Source organism: Anopheles coustani, chromosome 2, assembly GCF_943734705.1.
Source record: "Anopheles coustani chromosome 2, idAnoCousDA_361_x.2, whole genome shotgun sequence".
Taxonomy (NCBI): Eukaryota; Metazoa; Arthropoda; class Insecta; order Diptera; family Culicidae; genus Anopheles; species Anopheles coustani.
Genome location: NC_071289.1, coordinates 63,083,584 through 63,098,585, shown reverse-complemented (window position 1 = coordinate 63,098,585; position 15,002 = coordinate 63,083,584). Strand labels below are relative to the sequence as shown.

The 15,002-nt window shown below is 46.0% G+C and overlaps 6 protein-coding genes across 6 annotated transcripts; 3 read left to right on the top strand and 3 right to left on the bottom strand.

Moving 5' to 3' along the window:
* Positions 1 to 21: 21 nt before the first annotated feature.
* On the bottom strand, positions 22 to 1,531 carry LOC131267778 (uncharacterized). Its single transcript, XM_058270733.1, has 2 exons — positions 1,355 to 1,531; positions 22 to 1,271 (listed from the first exon to the last, which is right to left on the bottom strand). The coding sequence occupies exon 2, from the start codon at positions 1,265 to 1,267 to the stop codon at positions 194 to 196; it is 1,074 nt and encodes a 357-aa protein (XP_058126716.1). The 5' UTR covers positions 1,268 to 1,271; positions 1,355 to 1,531; the 3' UTR covers positions 22 to 193.
* An 85-nt stretch (positions 1,532 to 1,616) lies between these two features.
* On the top strand, positions 1,617 to 3,059 carry LOC131267436 (HMG box-containing protein 4). The gene is made up of 5 exons (XM_058270316.1): positions 1,617 to 1,723; positions 1,787 to 1,938; positions 2,007 to 2,207; positions 2,278 to 2,520; positions 2,595 to 3,059. The coding sequence occupies exons 1-5, from the start codon at positions 1,699 to 1,701 to the stop codon at positions 2,769 to 2,771; spliced, it is 798 nt and encodes a 265-aa protein (XP_058126299.1). The 5' UTR covers positions 1,617 to 1,698; the 3' UTR covers positions 2,772 to 3,059.
* Positions 3,060 to 3,092: 33 nt separating this feature from the next.
* LOC131267435 (UBX domain-containing protein 6) lies at positions 3,093 to 5,091 on the bottom strand. Its single transcript, XM_058270315.1, has 2 exons — positions 4,962 to 5,091; positions 3,093 to 4,799 (listed from the first exon to the last, which is right to left on the bottom strand). The coding sequence occupies exon 2, from the start codon at positions 4,688 to 4,690 to the stop codon at positions 3,365 to 3,367; it is 1,326 nt and encodes a 441-aa protein (XP_058126298.1). The 5' UTR covers positions 4,691 to 4,799; positions 4,962 to 5,091; the 3' UTR covers positions 3,093 to 3,364.
* Positions 5,092 to 5,823: 732 nt separating this feature from the next.
* On the top strand, positions 5,824 to 6,965 carry LOC131263181 (ribonuclease kappa). The gene is made up of 3 exons (XM_058265343.1): positions 5,824 to 5,982; positions 6,109 to 6,228; positions 6,324 to 6,965. The coding sequence occupies exons 1-3, from the start codon at positions 5,914 to 5,916 to the stop codon at positions 6,420 to 6,422; spliced, it is 288 nt and encodes a 95-aa protein (XP_058121326.1). The 5' UTR covers positions 5,824 to 5,913; the 3' UTR covers positions 6,423 to 6,965.
* Positions 6,966 to 7,373: 408 nt separating this feature from the next.
* Positions 7,374 to 9,743, top strand: LOC131262285 (DNA primase large subunit). The gene has a single exon (XM_058264254.1). The coding sequence runs from the start codon at positions 7,447 to 7,449 to the stop codon at positions 9,148 to 9,150; it is 1,704 nt and encodes a 567-aa protein (XP_058120237.1). The 5' UTR covers positions 7,374 to 7,446; the 3' UTR covers positions 9,151 to 9,743.
* Positions 9,744 to 11,208: 1,465 nt separating this feature from the next.
* LOC131263129 (transcription factor Jra) lies at positions 11,209 to 14,716 on the bottom strand. Its single transcript, XM_058265284.1, has 2 exons — positions 13,346 to 14,716; positions 11,209 to 13,271 (listed from the first exon to the last, which is right to left on the bottom strand). Exons 1-2 carry the CDS (start codon positions 13,980 to 13,982, stop codon positions 12,946 to 12,948), a joined length of 963 nt encoding a protein of 320 aa, XP_058121267.1. The 5' UTR covers positions 13,983 to 14,716; the 3' UTR covers positions 11,209 to 12,945.
* Positions 14,717 to 15,002: the final 286 nt, after the last annotated feature.

Here is a 15,002-nt window from a genome sequence, read left to right as displayed (position 1 = left end):
AAAAGAAAAACGTATAAATCATTCCGTTAAAAACTTTATTACATACTTGCAGGCAAAAAATATAGGACGCTCCCCAAAAATTAACTATATTCGTAATTGATGCACAATACAATTCCCTATTTTATTCGTTCCTCTCGCTTCGGAACCTCATAGAATAATTTAAAAAAGCTCTGCACCTCTTACTTTAACAGTATCAAAAACTTTTCATAATATACTCGATACACTTGCTGCATTCGTTCACCTCAGCCCAATCCGAAACCATGGCGGTCAGCTTGTGCTGCAAGCGGACAACACGATCCCTACCCAGGGCGGTCGAGCCGTGCTTCAGCGCATTGCTGGCATGGTGCGAAAGCAGCTTGAAGCAGTAACGCCGGACGGCGTTGTGTTTGGCGTTCTCGTACACCGGAGTTTCGCGTACGTGAGTCCACGCCATCATTACGTAATCGAGCAATGCGTCCCAGTGGCGCGAGGTGTACAGGTTCTGCGACTGACCGTAGACGGTTTGCTTGAACGTAGCCAAATGTGTGGCGGCCCGTAGGTACCCGTGCCCGTCCGTGCGGCACAGGAACTTTTGATTGGGAACGCTGGCGAAGATATTCTTCTTCTGCTTGATCAGCTCCCCTTCGAGTGGTGCGATATCCGGGATGGGCAGTTCGTTGCGAACGGTGGCCTCCAGCTGCTCGTCTCTGGCCACCAGAGAACCGATTACGGCAATCAGCTGTTCACGGCTGTATCCTTTTAAAATTGTCTCCAACGGTATGGCATCATTTTGACGGTTCATAGCCGATTCTTCCACCTTCATCCGCTTCGTGCTAGATCCCGGCGAGTCCGTTACGCTCATACGTGCTCCAAGGAGCCGCTTTGAGTGGGGAGATACACCGCTCGTAGACGGTAAGGCCACATCGGACAGCTCCTGCATGAGGGACCGCTTGCGTGGCGAACTACGAAGGGTCATTGAAGAGATGTTCTTCGTGGGGGTTTTCATCGGCGAGAGAAACACCGAGCGATTATGGTCCGGAGACCACATGATCGTCGTGCGGCGTCTTCCACGTTGCCGAATGACATCCTCCTCCGGAGACAGCGTAGGAGTCATGATGCTGTCCGGAATGTTCGCTGAAGGACTGTCTATAACGCGCGGGGTGAGGGCCCTGCGACGGGTTGCGGCACCCTGTTCCGGGGACGCCGCCTCCATGGTCATGCCTGGTACGGTTGGCAGTTCCGCCAGTGGAGTGCGATTTCTCGGTGTGCTCGGTTGAAACGCCATCATTGACCTAAGGTCGGACGTTCGGGTCATCAGAAAAAAAAAACACAGCCCATTAGCTTATGAACGCTTTTCAAAACAAAACAAACATACTCTTTTTCCGATGCTGATCCGATGGTTTTCACAGTTTTTTGGACGATACAAAAAGCGTACACATAAATAGACGTTATTTCACATTACAGAAAACGACAAAGAAATCTTAAACGGAGCACAGTATTCACAAAATCACAAAATCACAAAATAAAGCGTCTGGCGCACGTCAACTCGCTATGCCAACTGAAAACTTCTTGTTTTCCCGCCAGAACGAAGAAATTTTCCGTTGAAATGTTTGCTGTCAGTTGTCAAACTATGACAAGTTGTCAAACTAGGTTAGGAAAGAAAAACGAAAACATTGAAATTTACGCAAAATCTACCTTTAGAAATACATCACATCAATTATGGATCATACACCGAAAACTCACAGTGAGTATATCCGCCATCAAATTTGGCTCGATTTCTGTTTAACTCGTGATGTAATCCTTTTAGTTGAGCAAGAAGTGACCGGTGTGTCACGGAGCGGACGGGTTTGCAAAAAACCAACGAAACTGATGGACTTCCAGTCCCCGGACGATATCGAGGCAAAGCAAAAGAAACCTTCAACAACGCAACGATTTGGTGCTAAATCATCTTATGCACAGGTACAAATGTTTGCGAATTGGTTTGTGGACAGTATAGCCTAGTACCAGTTTACTGCCTTTCCCGACAGGACGATTCGCACGGAACACAAGATGAGATGCATACGGAATCCGATGGAAATTACGATACACAGTCGAATGGATCGAGCGGCAGTGAGTCGATGACTAGCGACGACGATAACGAAGAAACCTACGGAGCCATGGACGATGAAGATAAGAGCGAGGGAGAACTCATGATTGACTCTACATCCAGAAGAGATATTGCGAAAAAGGTATCATGCAACTAGTGGTTTTAACATTTAGTTTACGAATAATTTGAGTGTATCCTTGTCTACTTCTAAGGCTTCCAAAAAGAAAAGTGATGCAAGCAGAAGGTCCGGGAAGTCGTCGAAAACCGGGGCAAATAAAACCACGTCGAGGCGTAAGAAAGTGAAGAAACGCACCAAACCGAGCACTCACAAGCGGAGGGACAAATCAGCGACCCATTTTAAGCCACCCGGTTGCCAACCGACCGATGTGGCTGCACACTTAAGTCTCTTAGGCGACAGTTTGACCGTCATAGGAGATCGTCTGAAGGAGCATAAGGTACGTAAGATTGCCTGGCACATTGTATTGATACACTGAAGGAGAAATGTAACTTCTTATCCTGTACATTCCAGGGGGAAGTGGCAATTTCTGGAAGCCTTTCCGTGCTGCTGGACAGCTTTCTTTGCGCCCTAGGTCCGCTGATGTGTTTAACGCTACAAATACCGGGAATGGAACGGAACTCGGACCATTTGAAGGAGCTGTTCCAAAACACACTGGATGATATAGCATATGTTATGCCCGGTTTGTAATAGTACTTATAGTCCTTTACCTAGTTTTAAACAATTTTGTCTCAGTTCCTAATAAAATCCAGCTTTTTCCTATCGTAGAAACTAGTTTAAGAAAAAAAAGAGGATACAATCGTGTCTTCCATTAGCTGGATAGTTATCTTAAGTTTTTGTAATGAAATTTATATTTAAGTTTTGAGGCATATTAATTCGCTCATAATCATAAGAACGTTCTTTCTCAAACAAAAGTAGAAATGATAAATGTCGGAAAATTATACAGAAAAATATAACGAATTTTTGAATGTTAATTCATTGCTCTGTATTTTACGATCACAATTATTCACACCAAACGGTTGGTACAATCTAATGAATGGTCAGGAAAGGAAATTGCCTCAAAGTAGCTTGCAGGGTGTTCTGGAAATTATATAACTTAACGACATGCGACTCTCAGCTTAACACATCTGAATGCCTCTGAAGTGCTACTTCTAGCTGAGACACACATACACACACGCGCGCACGCCTTAGAAACACGCTCGAAACTATCATATTACCGAGCTAGGGTACGTGTCGTTGGGCCATGAGTTTGTTAAAGATAATAACGTTAAATATTCTCTGACCTAAAACGATTGAATCAGCAGCATCAACTCTTCCTTTAGGTAGTCGGTTAAGCTTTTAGACTCGTTTTCGTAGCTAAAGTTAAACACCACCGTCGGTACGAGCCGCAGATCGTAGAGCGATTTCTCCTGCATCTCCGGATCGTCGAACTTCTGTCCGCCGGGGGAAACGAGAGTGAACTCGGCCGATTCGTGCATCAGGCAGGAATGTACGAAATCGTACACCTGACTAAGCTTTTCGTACACGTTGAAAGTACCTTGCAGGTATACGCCGTTCGGGAAGCGGATGCGTATGAGGGAAAACTTGTAGCGATTGATCGTACGAAGTTCTTCCTTCTCGCGCATTGCCTTCGTCTTGAGAATCTGGGCCTGTTCGAGTGCCTCAGTACGGAGCTGCTGTTCGCGCTTGATCTCTTCCGGCGACACGCGGAAAAAATCAGGCGGAAGGTTGCTTCGCTTGACCTGCGACGGTAGCAGCACCTGAAGGTTACGGTCCAGCTCCAACGGGATCGGCTCGGAAGCTTTCAGCGCTTCGAGGAGCACCTCCACCGAACAGTCTGGTTCGATGTTATCCTCCGACCAGATGAGATGAGGCTCACCGTCCAGCTCGATCTCGGCGAAGCCGACCGCGTGCAGGAACTCCAGTGCACCCTCGCACACCTTGATCTTTTCGCAAAACATCCGGTTCGTCATGCGGATCTTCTTGTACTTCTCTTCGTTCGGATTGTTAACGATGTTTTCGATGCATTTGCTCAGCGTTTCGATGCACACTTCTGCCTTGTCCTTGGGGTTGCAGTTGTAGATAATCAAACACGCCGTGAGACCCCGATCGGCGGCCAGCTGCTCGTAGAGGAACTCCTTGATCTTCACCTTCCACTCCTTGTACGGCAACACCTCTTCGCCGATCATCGGGCAGCGGAAGTAAACACCCTGGACAGCGAAATCTTTCTTGGCCTCCGCATCCTGCTGCTCGGTAGAAGATTGCCTTTCCCCATCGTGCTCGGCAACGTCCGCCTCTTTGGCCTTCTTTTCGGCTTCCAGCTCCTTCCGGACTTGCGCTCGGATGGCGGCCAGCGATGTGTTGAACTCTTTCTTATCCTTTCCCTCGAAACGCGCTAACGCTGCATTGGCGGCCGCTTTTGCCTGCGCCGACGGTTCACTCCTTTTGGGTGGTACGTAAACGTCGCCCTTGGAGGAACTGGCTTTCGAAGAGGAAGTGGGCGGCGGTGCGGTGGAGTTAAGCTTTCGGCCAGGTCCGGCGACACCAAACTTAAGCTTCGCTTCCGCCTTTTTCCTTGCAAAAAAGTTTTTGATCTTGCTCGGTGCCATCGTAGGAGTTTTTGAAAAGGCAAGATTGCTTAGATCCGAGGCGTGTGCTCTTTGGGAAGATTTAATCGGGCGACGGAAAGTTTCAACTCTTCAATTTCCTTCGCGGTGCCTGTAAGTAAAGGTCGCGAATGTAAATTCATGTGAATTGTGGGTGCTAGTTGTTCTTATCAGCACCAACGAAATTATGGAATACCAAATGGTTGAGTCATCGTAAATGAAAAAAGCAGCAAAGCAAAGCAAAGTACACCACTAAAACAGGATCGATACCTACTTGGCCGAATGAAGCGATTGGTGATCCGGTTGCCGTACTTTCGCCAGGACAGTGCAATGCACACCAGAAACGCGAGGAGGATAAATGAGAAGATCTTCAGAAGAAACAGCTGGAATACTGTAAAATCTAGCCACTGCGCACCACCGTCCAGTGCAAGCTTGGCTAGCTGCAAGGCTTCGCAAACGAAGCACCAGCCGGTGGTCAAGATGTTTAGTTCGTAGGGCTCTTCGTGTCGGTGCACAAGAACACTTTCACCAGTTTCGTCCGAATGACCGGGTGCTAGGGGGGTACTGGGAGCAGGTGCCGAGGGCGCTACGGCTGGCGCAATCTGCCTCCTTAGGGAGTTACCGACAATGTTCAGGTAGTCCGATAGCACCTTTGTGATGTTCAGCGACGACAATAAATCGAAAAACATTGAGCCTGCGAAGTAGCTGGATATGCGCGGCAGGGATGAAAGGTGAAGCTTATTTTTCTGATAATGACACAGTCACTGCGAAGGTGACGGTATTTACGTTTCGCTGTTTTGTTTTTATTCAGGCTTTTTGACAACGTCCGTTTACAATGCGATATCGTGCAAAAGACAGGGATTTATAAAGCCACTGCACTTTTGCTTTATTCTATTTAGGTTACCCTCAGAACAGAGCACAATTTACAATTTACAGATTGTGTTTAAATACGCTTGGACTAGATTTGAAACTGCGAGCATCGTTTTGTTTTTCACAACACTATCAAAGTAAACATCCCCAATGAAAATAATCTATTCTTCGCTTCGTCACACGATAGTATTTGCACCGGGGGACCATCTAGCTGTCACATGACCCCTTTTTTGACGTCTCGGATTTTGGTGTCTTGTGATCCACTGGTTCTGCAGGAAAGTAAAATTTTGGGCTGCCGTATTTTGCTCTTCGTTTGGAAGTTTCCACGGGCCGACCAGTATTGACACGAAACGAAAATGCCCATCTGCGGACCGAAACTATCGCTGTGCGGTTTGATTATCTCCGTTTGGGGCATAATCCAGCTGGTAAGAGTTGCTCCCGAAAAGGAATGCCCTTCCCGTTTGTTTATCATACAGACCAGTGGATGAGTAATCGATAATTGGTCCTTGCTAAACTATTGTCCTTTTTCTACCGTCTACCGTATCCTGTAGCTGCTGATGGGAGTGTTCTACTACATCAACAGTGTCGCCCTGATCGAAGATCTTCCGCTGGAGGAACACTATCCTACGCCGCAAGAGTTCTATGCGGCCGCTGACGTCGCGTATAGTCAGGTGATTAAAATCTGTGCCATCTCTCGATTACTTGACATTGATAAGTGTTGCAGCTTTTCATTAATTGATGATTGTGTGTGGAATCTTTTTTACAGAATGCCTACAATTGCTGGATCGCTGCCTGCATTTACGTCGTCACGTTGGTCGTCTCGGCCCAGCAGTTCCATGCGAACAGTCGCTCAACGGTCGCCTAATTTCATCAAACCTACCCTTCATCATTTCCCCTCCAAAGAACACAATGAAATGGTAAACTACTTCCTTCTTAACAAAAGAACAACCGGCTTTCCCTTTACGATGTAAATATGTGTTCGCCCTCCATTGGCTTCCCTTCTATCCGTTGCTGACCACAAAACATTCCGTACCCATCTTACGATTTGGTTAGCCATCGTCTCCCTTTACGCACGAAACCGACCATCTATTGCGTGCTTCGCAGATTCGGTGTTTCTAGTGGTGATCTAGCTTACGAACAACATCTTCTGAACCATACAGTGAAAATGAAACTGAAACACCGTAAACCATTCAATAGCAAACTTCGGACAGCGCAAGAAACCATTATTTTCCCTTCCGAAGGTACCAACGCACGCTCGTTAGGAGTGATAAATGTAAAGATACGGTAAATATATTCTGAAAGTTCAAACCAACAACAGTGTTATTACGTTCGGTTCAAATGCGTTACGTCTTACAATTTGTTACATATTTATCAGTTCTCGTTGTAATAAACAATAGAACATACCTATGGAAAATCGGATTTATATTAACGGTATTTAGGAGCTAGTCCCTGATGCTGGAAATAATTTTTATATCGCGCAAATGCTGTATTTAATGGGCTTCACTACAAATATGTTTCAACAGTAATATGCAATTCTCATCCTCAACAATGCGATAGTTTTCATATCATGGAGTCAAAAGGACATGTATTGAAATTGCCTAAAGAATACTGAAATACTCATTATATGCCTATTCTAAATCTAAACTTAAATTCAAATAGCATTAAATTGTAAAGTAAACTATTTTTTGGAAAGCACTGTTAAAACCTGCTATCGACGAATGTTTCATCGATTTGCGTTTAGTCGATGAAAAAGAATGACAGATCATTATGTTTTGGTTTTTTTTTAAATAATCTGCGCAGTCAGATTATGACAAAACGCGCGCAAATTCGCTTGGAAAATAAACATTGTGCAGCAGTGTCGTTTAGTTGTGAGTTTAACTTTCCGCAAAATGATGAACACACGGCAAAACTATTTAAACGCGAAACGATTCTCGGCAGAGCTGGCCCTCGAGCACATAGTACCGCATAATGTGTCGTTCTACCTGATTCCCCCGGTGGTGGACTTAACAATCGAAGAGTTTGAAAAGCTGGCACTGGAACGGCTGAAGATGCTTCGGCTGCTCGAGCAGGTTACGGCCAAAAACCCCAAGGTGTCGCCCGATGCGTGGCGCGAGGCTGCATTAGCCGAAGTACACCACGAGGGGCTCCGCACGTACGCCAAACTGTGTCGCGGAAACATGACCGATGACGTGAGCAAAGCGGCCCGTCGAAGGGATTATTTGTCGCACTTTATTCTCCGCTTTGCGTATTGCCGTTCGGAGGAGCTGCGCCGTTGGTTTGTGGCCCGTGAGATGGAATTGTTCCGGCTAAAGTTTGGTGCCCTGACGATGCGCGACGTAAAGGATTTCCTGGAGGTGTACGAGCTGGACTATCAACCGCTTTCCGACGAGGAAAAGGCGGCCATCTCGGAGCAGCTGTGCGCTAGCACTGCCAACCAGACGAGACTTAAGATCGAAACGAGCGACTTTTATGCGGTCCATTTCACGCAAGTGCTGAATCTGGTGCGTGATCGGAAGTGCTTCCTGAAGGGTGGCATAGCGTACATCCCACCCGAGCATTTCTTGCATGTGATCGGCTCCAAACACCAGCAGATCATCGAGGACGGGCTGAAGGCTCACCTGCGCATGCTGCCAACGTTGGAGATCGATGAGCGGTTTTCGATGCTTCTGAAATCGATTCACACGTCGTACACGGGCAAAAACTACACCGTAGCGAAGACGGGCTGCGTCCCGATCGAGAGCCTCGATCAGCTGTCGAAGAAATCGTTCCCACTGTGCATGCGCCACGTGCACGATACGCTTCGAGCGACCCACCATCTGAAGCACGTCGGTCGCATGCAGTACACGCTGTTCCTGAAGGCGATCGGTGTCACGATGGAAGACGCGTTGCGCTTCTGGCGCGAAGAGCTCACCCGTGGGAAGGTACCGATCGAAAAGTTCGAAAAGGAGTACGCCTATTCCATCCGTCACAACTACGGCAAGGAGGGTTCCCGGATCAACTACTCGCCGTTTTCCTGCCTCAAGGTGATCACCACACCGATCGGGCCGGCCGAAACGCACGGCTGCCCGCTGAAGAACATGGATGCAAGCTCGCTTAAAATGAAACTCACCGGCTTCGGGTTGAGTGCGATCGATGCCGACGATGTGGCCGGGTACGCGGCGAAGGGTCACTACCAGATTGCGTGCGGAAAGTACTTTGAAGTGTTGCACGAAACGAAGCTGGAGGAAGGTATCAACCACCCGAATCAGTACTTCGAGCTGAGTCAGTTAACGATGGCCGGGAAACCGACGACGGATCGGTCACGACAAAGCACCCAGCAACGCCAGTCGTACAGTCAGCATACCACCCAGGACAGTAACATCACGATCTTGGGCGATTCCAGTACGCTGAACAACGTGGACGACGATCAGGAGCTGTGGGAAATTATGGAATCGAAGGACAAGGAGGTGGACGGTACGGTCGGGGAGGATAGCCAGCCAAAGGTGGCAACCCAGACGAAACAAGCGGTTCACAGTAAATCGTCCTTGCAAAAACCCATCACGGCACAGGAATGGGAGGAAGAAGATTTCGATCTGCTTGGGTTGGACGAGTGAAGGTAGTGTGGTATGTTTTATTTTTTGTATTTATTTTCTTTTTTTATCACACATGATTCTTTGTACTGAATTTGGAAAAAAAGAATAGGAAAAGTACCCATGAGTGTTGTTGCTCGTAAATTGTTTTGAAAAGCTGTAGGGAGTTACGGCTGGCCCAAATGATTCCAATTATCAGAAGGAGAGAATTTTCCACTTAAACAATTTGTAAAAAATACAATACAGATTTAAAAAATTATGAACTTTTTTAATTCGTATGGTTTACACAAAAATGTAATTCTCGCTGATCGCATTAACCGAATTTTTTTTACAGAAAAAGTCTTATTTTTGCTTATTCGAGGGGCTCTCCAATATCCACTTGCTAAAACTACTGTAAATTCCAATATGTTGACACTGTTTTTATGGTTTTACGAAATGTTGCCAAAGATTAGGTGGATTTCAAAGAATCAGCAAGTAAAGTGACAACATATTTAATTTCCGGTCGTTTTGTCTAGCGTGTGGTATGTAGTTTTGTTCTACAGATGTAGGATAAGAACTTTTTTTGAGTCATTTTGTCAAAAAACTATTAAATTTAATGTTTTAAATAAAAAGTATCCCATAGCTTTAACATACTATTTTTGTTTAAATTTAAGGAATCTCACTGTTCAAATTTTAACATATTTCTTTGTGACTGCTCTACAATATTGCTTAAAAAACTGGTTTCATAATTATGTAAATAAGTATTATAGAAAAAACGCGTTTCAAATTTTTCATATAGTTTCCACCGAGAAGATCTCCGAATTGTTTGAGTTTTGATATCATATGGTTGTTAGCAACCAGCATGTCTAGTGGGGCATTAATGCACGTGATCGTATTTAATTCATGTTCGTTCAAACGTTTACACTTCTTTAACATTATGTTCGGTTGAGTGCTAGAAATGCGATTCTATTGGCGGAAGAATCAAAATCAATCTTTTTATCGCAAACGAAGTGAGCGTGTGTGTCGCAGCAACCTCATATTCGAGGATACTATGGGGGTGTTTCTCGTGGCATGGGGTAGGGAGTTTTAATCTAAAGGGAGAATATAATCGATCGATGGAGTTGACTGTAGATTTGAACAGTCTGGTGGTTTCACTAATCCAAACAGGCCCAGTGGAGAACTGAAACATAGAAAATGCATAAAAACTTTTTAAAAACGCCCTATGTCCAATCTTGTTGTTTAAAACTACTAGGATGACGTCCATCGAGAAGTTGTCCAATTTTTCCAATGCCAGGATCAACAAACTGGTGTAACCAACAATAGCACATATTTAGAAGTTTTGGAGCGCATCTGGGAAGAGCAAGAGGCTCTAAACCGGTTGAACTTTGTCCCAAAACCATTGACAAATAGGAAAATTTGCTTTTATGTTTTTGATAATTTTTTAAACAAAACATTTCTATTGGAGTTCCCAATAGAAAATTTCAATGCTTGTCTTATGAGCAATCACTGGAATTTCTGGAGAGAAATAAAGGGTCTATTTTTTAAAATGGTGCCTAAATATACAATATGCTTGATGGGGTTTTTCGCATTGTTGCGGATTTAAAAGATTCTTTCAGCATTATTCTTATAGCGACAATCGCTAAAACTTCCATCGTCGATTTTCGGTCAATTTTAAAAGTTCATCCTAGCGGGTCCATTTTTCACCGTTCAGATTCTTCGGTATCCAACTCCGCACGGCCGTAATTGGGTGATCCGTTGTCTTAACTTTTAACACCTCTAAATCCACCGCACCGCGAATGGCGAGTCAACGCTGTCAAGTATAACATGTTCGTTCCCATCCGACTTTACGACTCTCCCGCGCCGAAGGTCAACAACTCCATCCGACCGCATAAAACTGCCGCCTCTTCTACCATCATACCTTGGTGATGGTGGTGGTGACGTAATCTATGCTGCTGCAACCGTCGACCGTGTGGAATCTCGGTGTCGCGGGCTGCCTTTAGGATTCCTCGCAAACAAACAAACAAAGCGGAAGGTTGAACTCTTTCGATTTTCAGATACGAAAAAGATCCGCCAAACAGACACGCTCACACACATATATTGTTTCAGTTTAGGAAAATAATAATCTGTTTTATTTGTAAATATCTTCAAAAATAAAGTAGAAACGAAAGTAAAAACGCTTACGAATAAATATTCCAATGACTCTACACAGCACATGGTGCTTATAAGCTAGCTAAGAGTAATTGCATTCTGTGTAGTGATTTGCATCGTTTGCCCTTTTTTCGTTTCATTTCCCTTGATTCTTTGTTCTCGTGAATGCACCCCTCCCTCGGACCTACCCCGACTTCCTTATTCACTATACGTACAAAATCTATCTGAGAATCGAGGCGCCATCCAACCCGCTCGATGCGGTGGACAAGTACATTCTACACAGCTGTACCTTCCTAGTGCTTACGGAACTACGCTTACACTCTCCCCCCTGTGGCCATGTTCCCTTTTTTCCTTCCTTCTCTACCCGCTCGTCCGGCCACGTTCTTCTGCTATGGCAAATCTGTTTCTTCCGACTTGTTTTGATTGGCTTCCCAACTGGACAAACTTAACAACAACGGATTGCAGAAAATGAACCTATACTCCAATCGATTTGGGATAGGCTAATTAAAAATGATAAAAATACAGGTTTAGGATAAATATTTCTGTTTGTTAAAAGCGGCCGTGTGGGTGTGTGTGCACAAGAGACAGTGTGCTACAAAAGTGAAACAAACGGAATCAGTGAATGGGACTACTACAAACTGGTAATTGGTAAGACTGGAGTATCAGTTGTATGATAACGTTATCTGCCTGGGCGGGAAAGCAGATGGCCGATCATTAAAATATAAACTTTGCTTTAGAGGAACCAATCGAACTCTTAACGTCCCTAAATTGCTAATTAAAACTGCACCAAATGCATATGTGGTGCACAATATAGACTTATGGGGTATGACACTAGACTTCCTTACACCACCCACTCACATACACACACACACACACACACACACACGGACATTCACACAGAAACATGAACGGAATCGAGCCGAAACCAGCGCCCATCAAAGCTCAATCCAAACGACTAGAAGCACTTGTTTCTATCGAACGATCTTAATGTCTAAAAAAACTCTTGGAACTCTCCCATCCTTGCCTACGATTTCTATTATCTCCTGGCTTAAAGGCTAATATTCCTCACGACCCATTGCTTGTCCTTTTACTCGCCAAAGCATGCAGAAAAGCTCGGGCATTTGTCACTTTTGTAAGCCCGACAAAATATATAAGTGTATATATATTTATCGTACTGGTTAACGCTATGTTTATCCACCGTTGAATTCCTTTCCTTATGCTATGAAATTACAATACGTTTAAGGCATTTCTGTGTCTCACAATGGCAATTAGCTTTGTATACGCGTGTGCATGTACGTGTACGTGTGTGTTTCTTTGTGTGTGTGTGTGTATGAGTTTATGTTGTTCGTCACCTTCAAAAGCTGGGGAATCCCCTTAAAACGCACTTGGAAATGCGGTCTCCGCGTACCGGAGTGTACCAATGCCCGATTGGTACGCCGCGATTTCCTCTACCTCCTCCCTCCGTTGCGTCCTCTCGCGCATGGGTGTGTTTCACTAAAAGCCAAGCCAAAAGGAAGGACATGCAAACAGAGGGTTGACGGCATTCCGGGAGGTACACTCTCTACGCTCGGCACGATAGTGGGAAGATTTAGATAAACGTTTAAAGATAGGTAAAGAGAGAGAGAGAAAGGGGTGTTGGTCAGATCACCCGTAAGCAATGGAGAAACACGCGGGATGTATTTGCCGCGACTTTCAGAACTTTCCCACCAGCGTTATCGTACAGCCAGATTTGTGGTGCTCGAGCACTTGCTGTTTCAGCTGGAAGATGTGCTGCTTCAGGTTGCACACCATGCTGCCGAGCTCGGAGTTTTGTGTCTTCAGCTCCTTCACTTTGTCCTCCAGCTTGGAGATGCGTTCGAGTTTCCGCCGGCGGCACTTGGAGGCGGCCACCCGATTCCTTAGCCGCTTCCGCTCGAGCTTGATGCGCTCCTGGGACTCCATGTCGATCGGGCTGACCGGTGGTGACTGGTTGGCCGAGGTGGCCTGCGGTTCTTCCTTCACCAGCCCTGGGTAACTGTCTGTAGAAAGGGGCGAAAGGGGGTATTTGTTAGCTTCACTCTAGTTGCGCTGCAGTTGGGGTGCGGAAACTTACCAAGATTTGTGTACGTCATCTCACCGCCGCTCATACCATTAAGGCCCGCGGACAGGACGGAATTGCTGACGCTTGTCGCCGTGGTCGTGGGACACAGCTGCGCCTGTTCCGCCAACGAAACGACGATGCTCGTCGGCTGCTGATTGCTGCTATTTCCTATGCTACTGTTATTGTTGTTATTACTCGTACTGCTATTGTTGTTATTGCTCGTGTTCAGCTTATTGCACGTGTCCTTTTTGTGGATGTTCATGAGCGCATCCTCGAAGCCCTTAGCGAACTGCTGCTGCTCGGCGCTGGCGGACGGTGGGAAAATGATGGCACCGGGCGTTGGCGTCGGCAGGGCGGCATTGTGGCTGATGATTTTCTCCAACTCGGGCGACACCAGCTTCAGCAGCTGCATGTCGGGCGAGGGCAGCACCGAGGGCACGGTCACGGATGCATTGAACCGCGTCCTGCGCGCCTTTCCGGCGGACGGGTTCAGCTCCAAGGTTGCGGGCCGTTTCAACCCGTTGCCGGATGCGACCGCCGACGCACCGGAGGCCGACGAGGGGACGAACTGCGCGTTATTGTCTTCGTAGAAGGAACCCATCGTGTTGTTGTTGTTTGTGTTCTTGCTGCTCAGAACGTTGTTTCTCATTCTCGCTGATTGTCACACACGACACACGCACACTGCGCGTCCGTTTGGGTCGATTTTAAATAAGGAAAATTCACCCGTTTTCGTCCTTTCTAGAATATTTGAGTAAAACAAACACCAAAACGGCACACTCTTCTCCTTCTCGTCTTTTCTTAGCACACAACTGTCAAGCTGTTTGCAACCGAAATGTCAAAATATCACACACGCAACCTTGGATCGCACGAACAAAGTACGCAAAACACAAAGTATGGATATTACCACTACGACGATGGCTCGACCGTTCCCGACGGAGTTGGCGACAAATGAGATTTCGCAATTGTAAAGCGCTTAATTTATGCACTGCCCGTGGTGAACTATGGGGCGCGGTAGGTTGTGTTTTTTTCTTCACTCAGTGGGTTTCTTTTTCCCACACACTCACACAACTCTTAACCCACAGACGGTACTGCGGGGGTTTTTATAATCCTGACACCTTTTTGTCACTTTAATTTGTTTTCAACGTACCATTTTCAGGCAAAATGCTGCCTCACATAAACACACAAAACGACGGGACCAGATGAGATGGTAAGTATATGCTATTGCGATTCTTTTTGCTTTTGTTTTGTATTGACTTCATAAGCACTTTGCTCACTGGATTAATGTTGTCCCAGGCGCGAAAATATGTCCGCCAAAGAATCGACGAGTCGCACCGACGACAGAAATGACGACACAGTGCTACGTGGACCAACAACCGCACCGCTCGAAGGTAGAATTGCGAATGAAAGCTCTGGCGGTTGTGTTCGTTGGTTTTTAACATATGATTCATGATGCTAAAAATAGCCCCGGAGACGTCATCCGGGTGCGACGCGATTGGTCCGCTTGGATCGGTCGTGCATGTCGGATCTTGTTTTACCACCGAGCTTCGGTTGTGTGTGTGTTACTGCAGCTGTGTGGGACGTTCGTTGATGGGTGTGTTTGTGCTACGCTGCTTGTAGGTACAGAGTTTTGCAAGCAATTTGGCAGGCAGGTTGTTTTTTGTAATTATTT